This window comes from Corylus avellana, chromosome 8 (genome assembly GCF_965113065.1).
Source record: "Corylus avellana chromosome 8, dhCorAvel1.hap1.2, whole genome shotgun sequence".
Classification (NCBI taxonomy): domain Eukaryota; kingdom Viridiplantae; phylum Streptophyta; class Magnoliopsida; order Fagales; family Betulaceae; genus Corylus; species Corylus avellana.
Window position 1 is genome coordinate 23404730 of NC_142497.1, and position 15156 is coordinate 23419885.

Sequence of the window (15156 nt, forward strand, 5' to 3'; positions counted from 1 at the left end):
ACTTGGTGTGGTGTCATCAAAATTAGTTCGATAAATAAAATATTGTCTCTGTCCTTATTAGGGTGCGCAAAGATTAAGCTGTCATTTCTTAGAAATAGATGATACTCCGTCTTTCTTGCCTATGGTTGCTAATTGAGAATTAGCAATAGGATTTTTTTAAGAGGGTCATTAGCCTCTTTCAAACACTAGGTTTGAGGAATAAACTTTTCTTACTATTCTCTCACCCAAACGTGGATTTAAATAGGTTACAAAGCAAACCTAGTCCTCATAGGATACGTACTACTATTACTACCAAAACTAGGAGAATCTAAAAGATCTCCTTATTTACTCTAATACGGCAATGGAGTAAAACAAGAACTCCTTATTGAAATAGTAAAGCACTTATGCTATTCACCGACACTGGAGTATATGCTCATTGAAATAAAATAAACTACTTATTATTCTTGTAACATTATATGTTACATTTTTCAAGCTCTTGGACTGATTTATTTTATGATTTTCAGGAAATTTGGAAGATTGTCTGAATTTTCATTGTGTGCAGGAGGAATAATCTGATTCCTCTTGGCAGTAGTTGGTAATTTAAGTAGATACATCTAATTAAGGTAATTGTGTAATTAGCTTTTGCCTTTTGTAAAGTGTTGGAGATAGTACACAAGACTGGGTTTTACTCAGGTCAAAAGTCACGGGTAAGACCTACAAACACAATGTTTTCCACGCTAGCTCTGTTCAATAGTAGAGGCTATGAGACGTGGCTTTATAGTTCGTGCTGTTGCAGTCGATTGATCTATTCAAAATAGTTTTTTAAATGTTAATATTAAATGAATTTTCCGATGCCTAATGTTTGTTTATAATGATTTGCAGGGCCGGCTCAATAGCTAGATCTGAGGCGGTCGCCTAGGGCCCTTAGTTAGTAAGGCCCAAAATTTTTTTTAATAAGGCTCAAAAAAATTTTTAATAAGGCCTAAATTTTTTTTTAATTTTATTTTAACTTAAGGCCTAATTGTTTTTTAAATAAGGCCCCAAATTTTTTTCTCATAAAAATTTAAGGCCTCTAAAATAAGGTCCTAATATAATAAGCTTATTGTAAAATAAGACCAATTAATTCAAAAAAACAAATATGCCGCATCAATTTTTTTGGGCAACTAGTTAAAAGTTAAACTTAAAAGTCATGAAACAACAATGAGAATGAAAATAATAATAATATTATAAAAATATAATAATATTATAAAAATAAATATTATTTAATTAATATTTAAATATTAAAAAAAATAATGTCCAACTTTAAAATTTCGCCTAAGACCCCAAATACATTGAGCCGGTCCTGATGATTTGGAATGGTTTTTAGTTCTTAAGGGAGAAAGCCTTTGGAACCATAAATAGCTGATTGCGATAATATCCTGGAAAGATTTAAAGTTGGTATATTTAAGAGTGTAGATGTTGTTAATGTTAGCACATATTTTTAAAAAATTAAATAGCGTAGTATTATATATATCGGTAAACGCACCAAATGTAAATTATGACCATAAAATGAAAAGAGTCATAATCTCTTGTATGAATAGCGTTACTCTTGAACAAACGAGTTTTTTATGTTACTAAGATCACTCTCTTAAAAACCGAACAGTCTCGCTCTCTCGTGAATGCTGTTTGAATCCTCCTTCATTGCAGTTTTTAGGAGGAGGCTGGTCCCTCCACCCCGCAAGGCTCTTCTAACTTTATTTTTGTTAATGTAATAATAAACTTGCTTAGAATAATCACTTATTTTATTTTAAGAATAATAAGTAGTAATTTAAAACTCAATAATACAATACAAGTATGGATCATATAGTATACAAATAATGTCCTTAATAATTTACCTGAATATTTTCTACGTTATTCTGTTCGTAAAACATTGTCCATATTCGAGGGATAATTAATTACTTTCTGTCAATTGCACTGTCTATTTGCTTTTTTATTCTTTTTTTCTTTTTGTTTTTTATGTCAACGGACTCTTTGTTTGTCGATACCCTATGGACAATTGAAATGATATCTTACGGAATCTGATTTTGTCTTTTTTATGATTTCCTCTATACCATCAATTTATAGTCATTGCACCTTGGAAAATCTTCAGATTGCTCTAAACAAGATTATGCAAAAATATTATTTACTTACCTTTTCTAAGAACATCTGTAATTTCATTGACTTTTCAATGAATCTAGAAGAAAATAGGATTTGCTAGAATCCTTTTTATTATTATTATTTTATCCCATAAAACGATAAAAAATAAAAAATAAAAAATAAATAAAAAGTATTGTCCCATAAAATCTCATACATTATAAATATATATCCCACAAATTTTATAGCTAGTGTGATGGAACTCTTTCCTCCATATTACAAGGAGAAGTATCATTATTGGATTTAGGGGTATTGGTTAAAATCATTCAATTAACTAAGCTTCTTTTTTCTTTTTCTTTTTTTTTTTTTTTTTTTTCTTTTCTTTTCTTTCTAATTTAATTAACTAAGCTTGACTGTTCTATTATGCATGTCTATATTTTTACAGATTTGGCTTTAATTAGTAATCAGCTACATAATCAAATCAGATTTTCTGGAAGGTTGAAAATCATTTACTCTAACAGTAAAAATAGTATTAAAAATCATATTATTGATGTGACACTCCAACTTACGTCATGTGCACACAGTACACCACGCAACACATTCCTCTCAAAGGTTCTATCTAGTCTAGTTACCATAGAAAATGCCTCAAATATTATTCCTTATTATCAATGCCAAAATATGCAATTTTATTGATTACTGGAAACTAAATAAGTATTTTGAAAAGAAAAAAAAAACAAAACAAAAAAACCTTATATAAGTTATATGTGTGGCATCTCATACTCATCACTTTGAAATATGTTCATGACATTTTCTTTTCTAAAAAATCTCAATATATTTCATGAAAAAGAAAAAAATTCTGTTATTAAGCCGTTTGAATTTTTGTTAATAGAGCGGACTTGCAGGGCGGGCAGATCTTGCCTTCTAGACTGCCCTGCCCGGATCAAGTGAATCCCGCAACCCTAATTCTCAAGGTGTCAACCTAATAAGAAGAGATTCTCTTACAAATATCGGACACAATTGACAATGAGTGGCAAGGTGTAGATACCTTTTTTGTTATATGAGTCCATAAACCACAATCCCACATAGAATAAGAACAAAAAAAAAAAAAAAAAAAAAGATACTTGGTGCATATTTTGTCCGGAGAATAAAAAAGAGGATCCATTCCTGGGCTTAAAAAAAGGAAGCATATATAGAAGAAGAAAAAAAAAAGTAAATGAATAGTTGGGATGAGCAATGGTGAGCTGGCTGGGGTTGTGAAAGGATTAGGAAGACGATGGGGGTCCTGTTTTTGTTAATTTATATAGGTCTGCAAACACTGCAATCAATATTCCAAATACCCAAAAGGATCACGAAATATCTGTGACAACTTTGATTTTGTCACTGATTTTATTTTTTATTTTTACTTGTTTTGGCTATATTCTTCTCTTAACGCTTGTATATCTATTTTTAACCCATACAACCCCCTGCGGTCAACATTGTTTTCACATAGGAGCTCCGTACCTACGTAGAGCTTTCACCTTCCTTTTTGCTATCTTTGGTTGGTTCTGGAAAGCATTCACTTTGTTGCTTTTCTTCTTCAAAGGCTTAGAGCTTTGAGAATGGCTTCTTCTTCTTCTTCTTCTTCAGCATCAACGGGGGATGAGAAACCGCATGTTTTAGCGGTTGATGACAGTCTGTTGGACCGCAAACTCATTGAAAAGCTACTCACCAACTCTTCATGTAAAGGTATATATATACATATATATGTATATATCACGTCTCTCTTATCATTCCTTTTTTTATGTTTTTTTTGTTTTTGTTTTGATAGTATTGACACTTTCTTAGAGCAGGCAGTGATATGGGTGGGTGGCAAAGGAATAATATAAAAGAAAATCTTTTCTTTTTCATTTTTCTTCCTTTTCTTTTACACATATCTCATCATTGTTTCATCCTCTTTCTCAATTCCCATTCTTCTTCTCCTTCTTCTTCATCTTCATCTTCTTCTTCACTCTTTCTGTGATGATTTCTTTTTCTTTTTCTAGGAAATGACAAGATACTGTAGACCGTTCATGCCTGATTGTCACTGAATAGTCTATTATTTCTCGTTCTCGATCGGTTGGACCATTTCAATAGGCAGCGTATAATATATATATAATGATTTTTAACCGTAGCTAAAATTGATTAAAGATAAGATAATAGTAATCGACAAAAAATAAAATAAAATAAAAAATAGAACTGGAACTTCAAACTTGTGACCCGCCAGGGCCGCCACCAGGTGTATCTTCCTATTCCATCACCATCGCTCAACACGTGTGGGTCCCCACTGATGGGTGTGCCCTGTTTTGGTGGCACTCATGGTGCTTGCTAGGAGACACGGCAAAAGACAGGTCAATAAAGCGACATGACTTTACCGAGAAAACCACGGAAGAGATTGGTCGCTGATTCGTCCAGTTTCATCTAGTGGGCTTAAGCCCAGTTGGTTTTGGCGCATCCGGTTTTGTTACTTTAAGCTCCATTTTAGTTTTTTTATTTTATTTTAGCTATTCACATTTCTCAATTAACGGGGTTGATTGATCAACACCTAAGCCTATTGGACTATTTCCTAGATGATATTGTTTATTATTATTATTATTATAGAGAGGATTGTTGTCTGATTTGTCGCATCTCAGCATGACTCTCTAATTTAAGTAAATGTAATTTATAATTTGGGTTCTTGCAGTGACTACCGCAGAGAACGGACAGAAGGCACTGGAGTTGTTAGGCCTGGGCGATGATGGGCAGCGCACATTCAATGGTGATGTAAGTACTAGCCCTTTTTCCATTGTCCGACAACTCCTCCAGCTCATCTACATATTAGCTGCACTGAGGAGGCAGTGTGTACTAGCATAGGTAGCATTTGGTAGGGTTTTTTCAGGTGACTTTTGATCTTAAAAAAGCGAACCCAATTGATTCATTCAGATAGATGGGCTAGACTATTGAAATTATATATAAAGAACCTAGATTAATAATTGCAATAAACGGTAGTATTTGGTAGGACTTTTAAATTTTAGGTGGCTACTACCCCTTAACTGACTTTTTCTGTATTGTAATTTGTAAGTAATATTGTACATTTCATGAAAAACTTCATCAAGTATATCTCTTTTTGCAGGCTTCCAAGGTAAACTTGATAATCACTGATTATTGTATGCCAGGAATGACGGGGTATGATCTACTCAAAAAAATTAAGGTAACATATAACCTTGTCTTTATATGAATATTTTATTTCATGATTGTATCAAATCCCTGTCTGAACAGACATTCACTCAATTAATCATACAAAAAATAGTGGTGAAAGCATCAAACTATATAACAGGCACAAAAAATGATATACACTACACTTTTATCCCGTTTTTATTTTACTATGCTGGCGTGGCATGGTGCAGTAATCCTTGGATCAACCCTTATTAAGAAAAAATATCAAATGGCATTAGTACAGCAAGATAAAAGTGGGATAAAAGTATAGTGTATAACATTACTTTAACGGTATACAAGGTCTCCCCATAGAAGATTGAAGCATGGTTAGAGCTGCTGATATAATATATAGAAATCTATAGTAACTAATGACTAGTCTAACCAGAAATCTCTCTGCTAGCAGGAATCACCTACCATGAAGGATATACCAGTAGTGGTTGTGTCATCAGAGAATGTCCCTACTCGAATTAAGAAGTACCACTACAACCCCATTTAATTTTGTTACTCTGTTAATTCCCATTTTCCTCAAAAGGTTATTTCATTTTTATTATGTTTTCTTTACTTGAACAGGTGCTTGGATGAAGGAGCTCAAGAATTCATCATGAAGCCTCTCCAGCTATCGGATGTTAAGAAATTGAGATGTCAGCTAACAAAGTTCAGCAATCCTCACAATGGGATGCTTTGCATGGGAAGATGACCACCTCCCTCAGAAGAGAAGAACAGCAGGAAAAAAAAAAAAAAATCTAAAAAAGCCATAGGAAAACAAAAATGAAGACCGACTTACATGAATACGTCAAGCCCTCGAGAAATTCTAGTATTAGTTTAGTTTATCTTTCTATCGCTAATCTGATATCCTTTGAATGCCTTTGCTATATATATATAGAAGCACATTCTGTGGCTTTATAGTGTTGGATTGCTCAAGAGGCTATTGTTTTTTGGTCAGATAGGAAGTTCGGAACTACCAAAAGAAAAACTCAAATTGTCTCGCTAGACTACTAAGTTACAAGTAACCTTTATGACAATTTGTGGAACTGTAGGGCATGGAAACAAAACCGTAAAAATTGTTTTCTGATTTTTCATCCTTGAGTTTGAAAAGAATCCCCAAATCTATCAGATGTGAAGGTGTCATACCTTCTTCATTGTGTCTTGTGTAGATGCATCCTTCAGTATCTTCTGCACACAAAGAAGCTGAAGGACGTAGCTTTGAAGCATCATCACCTCACAAGATGAGTTGTCACAGTTACTTTTTGTCTTTGTTATTATCCTTCTTTCCTGAGGCCCAAAAATATCTTGTATTTCTGCAGCCACATATGAGTATAATAGGTTACTCCGCCAGAAAGAAAATATTGAACAAATTTTGAAACTTGAAAATTACCATAAGAATTTTGTGAATGCAAGTCAAAAGGGCAGTTCATGAGAAAAAGGTCAACAAATATGCACCTTTATTCCCATTCTGATATGGAAGGGTAGCTTCATTGTCATTCTGATGTCTGCCAACATAACCAATTTAGCCTAATATATATAGGTTTAAATATAGGTACGTTCTTGAGAAAGAAACAAAAAACCATAATAAGAAGAGAATTATTAAGTCTGTTAGACGTACTCTTGTTCTTCTATGATGCTTTCAACTTTGTCAGAGATGAAAAGAGATGTTGATGCCTGCTCTGCATGGTCAGGAGAACGTATTGTTTTTAGATTCTGCATTATTTCTGATGCTTCATCTTTTACTTCCTTGCATCCACTAGTGTTGCTCCTGGAGCTTGAAGCATCTATTCCCTTTTTACTCTCTGAAAACAAGCCATTGCCGATGCAAATTTCTTGCATGATCTCCAATTTTTCATATTCGGATGGCTGGATTTTTAATTTACTTTCCACATCTTTGCTTGCACTTTCCTCTGCTGATATTTCAGGAAAGTGTGTCTCACCGTGAGAACCAGTCAGATGGGAAGAATTTGGAGGCGTGCCTTTCAATTTAGAATCTGGAGAAAAATCTGGCATGTCTGGCTCAAACTCAACCCTTGAAAATATAGGGGAATCATGAAATGTGAATTTTTCAGTGATGAAACTGCCAGAAGGTGAGCATGCCAAACATTCTCCATGTTTAGATCTATCAAAAGAAGATTTGGCATCAAAATCTGATTCAGGAACTAAAAGTCCACTGGAAGGATCTTCAGTCCAAACCTTAGAGCCTGAGAATAGAGATTTTTTCTCTGAATTTCGAGAGAAAGGACTGAAACCTGAATTCATTTTAGCCGTCGTATATCCTTTCTCACAAAACCAACTGTTATGTGGACCTAATTTTTCTTGGAGAGGAGTGTTAGAGTGATAGGATGGTATTGACTTTGATGGATTTGACACATTTGTATATTTGCCTGACCCAACCACATCATTTCCTTGTCCAATTTCATTCCTGCTCTTAGGCCATGACTCTTTGGCAAAAATGTTCTTCACACCATAGCTTTTTTGGGGGCTATAAAAAGCATTGCTGTGTCTTCTGCTCTGTCTTGCTGCTGAGTTCCATTTTGAATTACCGGTTGCCTTGCCCCTAACTGTGATAAATCGTGGAAAAGAGATCACTTCAGTAAACCGTGAGAACATGTTCATAAAAATACAGAAACAAATTATTTTTGAATCGTTAATAAGATTATCCAGAATCAATGAATATAACCTGCACTTGACGAGCACGACTCTTCGCTGCCAAAAGTTTAAAACCGTTAATGAAGCACAAAGTCAAAGTAGAAAAAACATATGAAATCACTTCGAAACAAAGGAAGCTACTCAAAAATTACCTCAGCATGCTCATATTATCTCTTGCATCTTCTGTTGCAAAGCAAAACCAATCTGATTGGTTGGTTACATCTTGAAAATCAAACTTTGTTCCTAGTATAGGGCATCTATCATCACACAAAAACAAAATCTTGAGCATATGAAAGTTACCTATAAATCTTTCTTCGAAAACTGGGCGTACCTTGCCCCATTGGGATTCATGAAGTCAAGATCAATTTCTGATGTTCGGTTCTTGTAAAATGAAGCAGGTGACTCTGATTGCCAAAATGAAGTGGGCAAAGCATCAAAGTAAACACCAAAACAAATGAGAATGTTTTCTTTATAGTGCGATACCATATAGCCCTACAAAGTATAACAAAAAGTAAAGAAAATATTTCCTTGTCTAAATAGGATAAAAATGTAGCAAAATAAGAGGATCTCAGAAACAATTATCAGTATAATATTGCCTTCTAATCCTAAGGGACCAAAGAAAAAGTATTACTACAAATCCAGGATAATGAAGATACAGTTTTATATGAATAATTCCTATTGAAGTACAGTAGAAAAGTACTTTACCATGCTATATATAGAGATATGAAGCGACCAGTGCCATGATTTCCAAATAACCAAGGAATTATTACCAATAATAATAGTAGGGAAGAAGGAAAACATATAAGAACCTATAGAGTACTAGCAGTTACCAATTATTTAGAGAAATCATATGAGGTGTAAGGAGGTGTAATCCAAATGGACTCTTGTATGTGCATAACATGCCTGAAGAATAAACTATGGGAAGTGCACTAGGAAATTTAATTTATATATCATAGAGTTACAACAAAATAACATTTCTGTTTCATTCAAGTTTCATGGACAAAATACTATTTTATAGTGCAACTGAGACGGCACCTAAGATGTCGAATCTGTCCATTGCTAGTGCAGCATCCCTGCACAGATACAACAACGTCATCATGGAGCTCTAGATTGTCATTTCTTGAAACAGGAAATACAAAGGATCAATTTTAATAGAACACCTTTTCTTCGGTAGATGGGGGCCATCAAAATTATAATCCAACATTTCAGAGTTTCCATCTTTCCAAAAATCCAGAGATTCACCATCTATTTCAGATGGCCAGTTTTTCCAAGATGCATCGCATTCCCTCTCATCAAGGAAGTTGTCATCTAGGAAGTAAGACCTAGCTGGTGGACATTAAAAAAAAATGTATAAACCACCATCTAAATTTCATCCTTGGACAAAATTAACATACATAGACAAATCATAACAAGAAGATCCTGACACATTAGTATCATATTTCATATCAGGTTAAAAGAAAAGGAAAGCATTTTCTTATTATGGTATGATTCATTGTCTAGGATTTTTTTTTTTTTTTTTTTTTTTTGAAGGGAGGAAATATTTTTATTTAGAAGACAATAGAGGAGTACAGATGCAGATCAACATAGAATCTATCTCAAAAATTAACAATGATAGGGGAAATATGACTCAATATCTTAGATGTCAAAAATCTGTCAATATGTAATAGCAAACACAGAGAATCACAATTAACTGAATTAAGGATACAAATTAAAGAACGAAAAAAAATGTCAATTGCATACTACCATCCCATATATCTTCTCTGGTGTTTTCACGGTCATAAAAGATTCTGCTGTCACCAAACAAACCATTGATTTTACTACCATGGCCGTAATGTTGCCTGTAGTCTCTGACAGCAGCTAATTTCTGCTTGGAATCACTATATGAATGCATTATGCCTGATGAAAACTCTGAAGAACTTGCAATTCGGGGCATATTATTATCTTGCATTAATGCATCCTGCATTCAGCATGTTGCAATAAATTAGTCTCAAGTGTCTTTTTCCTTCGCTGGGCTAGTCTAAAATCATAATTAAAGCAACAAAAGTTTTAGAATCAAGGTCCAAAAAAAAATACAAAAATAAAATAATTAAAAATAAAAAAATAAAATAAAAAAAGAGAAAGAAGCTTCTACACAAGGGTCAGTGTTTCAAGAAAAAGGAATCCATAATAAGAGCTGATATAATTATGACATTAAAAAATGCTTTAAAGCTACAGCACATGGTGCAGCTAAATTACAGCAACTAAATGTGTATAAAGATGCATTCGGCAATGCTCTCACCACTTCTAGTTCGAGGTCATCCAGCAAATGGTTATGCTTGTTCAACATATTTGGATCTCTTGCAGCCTTCAAAGGTGAGGGGCAACCAAGAGAACAGTATCTATAGTCACACAACTGTTAAGAGAGTTAAGACATTGATGTAAAGGTCCAACCTGTTATCCTATTTAGACTCTCCAGACTTATAGCAAGTATCAGAGTAGCTAATAACACAAAATCTTAAGGGAAAACTTGACATGAAGCCTGCGAAGGACGCAATTCATAGAAACTAGAAAATTAAATACACGGGATTCAACAAGAACTACATGATCCTTGCTTTCAATGGAAGTGAAGATCAACAGATAACCAGATCAAAGAAGCAGATATATTTTCTTGATGGTTGAAGTTTTCAAACATGACAGATTGCTGAAAGCAGTAAAGCAGATGCAGGGGCAACTGACGATTTTCAGATCACAATCCAACACAGACCCCTTAGCACATAAACGATGACATTACACAAATTGGATGTTCTCAAATTGAAATTCTTTTACTCCCTCCGTTTGTAAATAGTATATATATTAACAAGGTTTGCAATCGGAATATTATTTTTGGGGGGTGGGAGGACCAAGTTCTTGCAAGACGGATGCAAGTGTGGGGTAATTTCAAACGTATAGGCCCACCTAAGAGCATTTTTGGAAGACGTTACATTTATGTTGTTTCATTAAAATGCATGTTATTTTGAAAACTTTCAACTATTTTGGGAAGAAGGGAGAAGAAAATAGCCCTATAGACTTGAACACCAGTGGAGGTATTTAAATCTAGTATGCATTGCTTTTAGATCTAGAAAAACAAACTGAATATTTCAAATAAACTTTCTTTGCATTAGCCTTGGACACGCCATGAAACATTTTCACCAACTAAACAATACAAATAAGCTATTTTAAGCCATTAGAGAATTTTCAACCCCTAACTAAGATAATAACCTTTTTTGTTTTCTAAGCAATCACTTGGTAACTTGGAGTGGATTTCGAATTTCCAATGGCATCATGTTTATCAGCGACTAGTCCTAGCATTCCATAATACTAAAGAAAAAAAGATCATCTCAGCTGGAGAAACATCCTACTGATTAGTGTGATCATGATATGGCATAGGATGGTGCATAAACAAACATTAAATTCTTAAAGAACCAAATTATGGCAATGGTATTAGAACTCTATGGACAGAAAGGCCATCCATTTTGGGAAATATGTACATGGAACTTGTTGGCAGCAAATGGGTTACATGTCACTAGAACCTAGAGATGGATACCATAGAATAGCTAATCCATTATCAAAATTTAGAAATCTTAAATCTGAATGCATACCAATTACCTGCCAGGTTGTTGTGGCGAATGGACTGGTGTCTCCGTTCCCACTTTACCCAAACCTGATGGGTAAGAAACACAGTCGTAAATAACATTTTCCATTTAATAACAAATAATCTGCCTCCAGATTGAGTTTGTTGATAGTGTACACTGAAACTAAAGGTCTAGCCGTATGAGCTGAAAAATATAAAGCCTGGCTTCAGATCTAAAACCGATACCATACCTTCAACTGAAAATGCAACATGGGCTTCCTGCATTGGACTTCTTTCCTTATTGTCATTTGGCTCATCATCACCAAGCAAATCAAGAACAGATGAATCTGAGAGAGAGAGAGAGAGAGAGAGAGAGAAAAAGTCAAGAAAATGCAATTTTCAGTAATATATATGACGACCTATAATGAGAAGAATAGCTGCATAAAAAAGGAAAAGTCCATATAATAGGCTGCACCAGCTGAAGTGCTCTCCAAAACCTATCAATAACTTTATTTTTGCACGCCATGAACCTTGCAGGGCATTCATGGAAAGTAAAAGAGTTCAAAACTTGTTATCAATGAATGTTTGCCGCTTACACTGCTCGGTAGCTGTCTTCCATTGATCAAGTTGCGCACCAGTTCCATTGAAAAAAGTGCTATTATCATCATGGGAACTAAGTAAAACCCTTGAAGACAATAAAGACATCAACTCTTCAAGACATTCATAGATACGTACTAGGATAACATGTTGACACACACACACATTCATCACTCACTTCTTTGGAGATGCAGCATTCACTTGGCAATGCAATGGACTTCCTGTTTCAGCGTATAATTGTCATATGTTAAACATCTCATATCCACCAAGTAAAGTACAGGGAATTGTGGTAAAAAAACAAGACTATGTTCAAACGGTAGTGGAGATCCATTAGAAGAATACCTGCTTCCTTAAAATTGACAGAATCGGCGAGGGTAACTGTGTGGTTAACGGTTGTTGATGGGCCTTTTGTGAAATCATACTTCACCGTTGAACCATTAACTCCGAGATCTTCCTTTCCTTATATAGTTGTACAGGTTGGAAATAGAGAAAAATATATAAGTATATAAAAATCCTAAACAAAGAGGAATATTAACAAACACATAAAACCCATCACCAACGAAACCAACAAACTTTTAAAGAGCCAGTTTTATGAACACAACTTGTATGTCAAGGCATCCCTGGTGTAGCTATATTCATATTACTACTACATGACTGCTCATCCAGATATTTCATTAGCATATTTAATCAAACTGACTTCGCCAACATTAGAATCCATAAGCCATAATTCATTAAAATAATAGGATAAATGCTACATACACTCCCAAGTCCAGACGCTTTGACGTGGGATCCAAAAACCAATAGAGCTACAACCGTTACTAACGAATTTTAAATAAAATAACAACTAAAAGTTTCAGAAAGGAAAAAAAAAAAAAAGGACTACCTCTCAAATCCAATTGAAGAATAATTATAGTAGTTTTGAAATTTCAGCATCATACATAATCTCAATTCTCAACTATATTAAACAAACTTGAGAAAATCCGCCCGTAACTTTTGGATTAATTAGAATATTATTATATACTCACCACTAGGGCAAGCAGACCTGCATTCTTGGGAAACTGTGGACCAGTTTAGCAAACTGAGAACATCCAGTGACCGTTGTTCATTTTGATGTTGGCTACATGTGCTGGTTTCATCACCGTGGCTCTCTGACTCGGCTGTCTGCTGCTGTTGTTGTTGTCGTTTCCTTTGCTCAAAGTATTGCTTTTGCCTTCAAAAATTAACAAAGGTTGCAACAAGTAAATTTGCTACATCTAACACTATACTATTACACACATCCAATACACATATATACCTCTTAATTTTTCTGCTTTTAAAGTAATAAGTCGTTCAAAAACCAAAAACACAAACATTGGAAAGAAAGTACATCATCCAACAGCAAAATGCAATAACATATATACCTCTTGTATGTAGACTTCCTTGACTTGATATTTGTACAGATTCAGGGACGAATTCAATGGACACCATGCGCAAAAGAATGCAATGCTCACATGTCAGAACAGAAATTCACCATCATTTCATATAAGATTCTGAAAGATGCTTTTGAATTGAATAATTGTGGCGTAAAAACTAAACTAATTGCACACTCTTACAGAGGTAACTTTGCGCCTCGACCCTCCCATCCATTGCAGCATTGTGAGAGATGAAAATGAAGAATTATCGCCTCAATAAGTTGAAATGCACTAAAATTTGACAAAAAAATTGCCAATACTGTTTAAAAATCGAAATGGAATGAAAGCAAAATACCAGAATTTTAAAAAAGCAGGTTCAATCGGGAAGATAAATTACCACGAAGTTGACGAAATAGTAATTGAAGCTAAAAGCTCATGAACACGAAGCTTGAATTTTCTCTTCCACTTGAAAACCCTAATTTCACACAAAAATTAATATGTCAAATGAAAAATAGGTAGCATAAACATTGGTGTATATATATATATAACTTACGCAACGAAAATTAAAAATAAAAATCCAACCAATGAACAACCGGAATCCGATCAGCAACACGGGAAATGTTTGAGAGATTCGTCGGCGATTAACGAATGGACTGACTTTGTGCCATTACGTGATGTTTGTGATTATCCCAAGTTCTGTAAACTTTTAAGAAACAAACACAAAAAGAAAACGAAAAAGTCGCGCCAAAATGAAAACAAAACGATGGAATTCTTAAGTTTAACTTGACCTTGCATAAACGAGGTCGTTTGTCACGATAAATTGGAACACCAAAATACCGGTCTCTTTTTCACTTTTTCAAATAGAGCCGAAGGCCGAAACCATCGGGCTACTTGTTTGGGCTTCGGCCCCATTTGCAAACCCACAACCCAAAAGCCGAAACCATGGCAATTTCGTAATTTAAGGCCTTTTTTTTTTTTATATGCGTGGGAAAACCCTAACAGGCTAGGACTCTAATCTCCCTTCATATATAAATACCGGTTAAGAGAAGGGAATCGATGCGGCTTGAACTCACTCTCTTCTCATCTAAGGTTTTTGCTTCTTCTTCCGTTCTTCGTGTGATTTTCAATTTGGATCTCTAGGTTTATGTGTTTTTTTCTTTCTTCTGTTTTCCAAACTAAGTATTTCAAATCTGGGTTTTTGCATCCATGGATGTTGGTAGTAATAGTGTATGGAAAATCCGTGCACAATAAGCCGATGCTCTGGATGACAATGAAGGAAGCATGGTAGTGTGCACGGACATTGAGTTCTCGGGTCAAAATGTCTGCTCCCTCTGATGCCTTATTGGCTTTTGATTTGGGGGCCTGGTTGCGACCCACATCTTGATTCTCTTTCTTTTTTCCGATCTTATTCCTTGGGTTTCTCTTTTTCTTATTTTCGTTATTTGTTTTTCATTTTCGGTAGTATTTTTTATAGGCGTCGGACATATGGTTTATGAGTTTTTCAGGTACTATTTTGCCGTGTTTGGATTACTTGAAGGGTCAGATCCCTATGTGAAATGAGTTCAAACAATAAATCACTGAAGAAGTAAAAATTATTTGTTCTGAATAATTCGATCTATATAATTAAAACAGGAGAGACAA

The 15156-nt window shown here is 34.5% G+C and overlaps 2 protein-coding genes and 1 non-coding gene across 3 annotated transcripts; 2 read left to right on the top strand and 1 right to left on the bottom strand.

Moving 5' to 3' along the window:
- Positions 1-3596: 3596 nt before the first annotated feature.
- On the top strand, positions 3597-6199 carry LOC132163957 (two-component response regulator ARR17). Its single transcript, XM_059574346.2, has 5 exons — positions 3597-3816; positions 4790-4869; positions 5219-5296; positions 5705-5775; positions 5872-6199. Exons 1-5 carry the CDS (start codon positions 3690-3692, stop codon positions 5996-5998), a joined length of 483 nt encoding a protein of 160 aa, XP_059430329.2. The 5' UTR covers positions 3597-3689; the 3' UTR covers positions 5999-6199.
- On the bottom strand, positions 5849-13991 carry LOC132163190 (uncharacterized). Its single transcript, XM_059573375.2, has 20 exons — positions 13913-13991; positions 13717-13806; positions 13525-13547; positions 13150-13334; positions 12467-12583; positions 12303-12345; positions 12124-12212; positions 11779-11874; positions 11563-11617; positions 10217-10316; positions 9682-9895; positions 9099-9264; positions 8974-9011; positions 8270-8342; positions 8091-8195; positions 7970-7995; positions 6905-7850; positions 6742-6791; positions 6433-6599; positions 5849-5917 (listed from the first exon to the last, which is right to left on the bottom strand). The coding sequence occupies exons 2-20, from the start codon at positions 13756-13758 to the stop codon at positions 5849-5851; spliced, it is 2604 nt and encodes an 867-aa protein (XP_059429358.2). The 5' UTR covers positions 13759-13806; positions 13913-13991.
- A 792-nt stretch (positions 13992-14783) lies between these two features.
- Positions 14784-14896, top strand: LOC132191176 (small nucleolar RNA snoR100). Its single transcript, XR_009441206.1, has one exon. It is a non-coding gene; the product is annotated as a small nucleolar RNA snoR100 (small nucleolar RNA).
- The last annotated feature ends 260 nt before the right edge of the window (positions 14897-15156 follow it).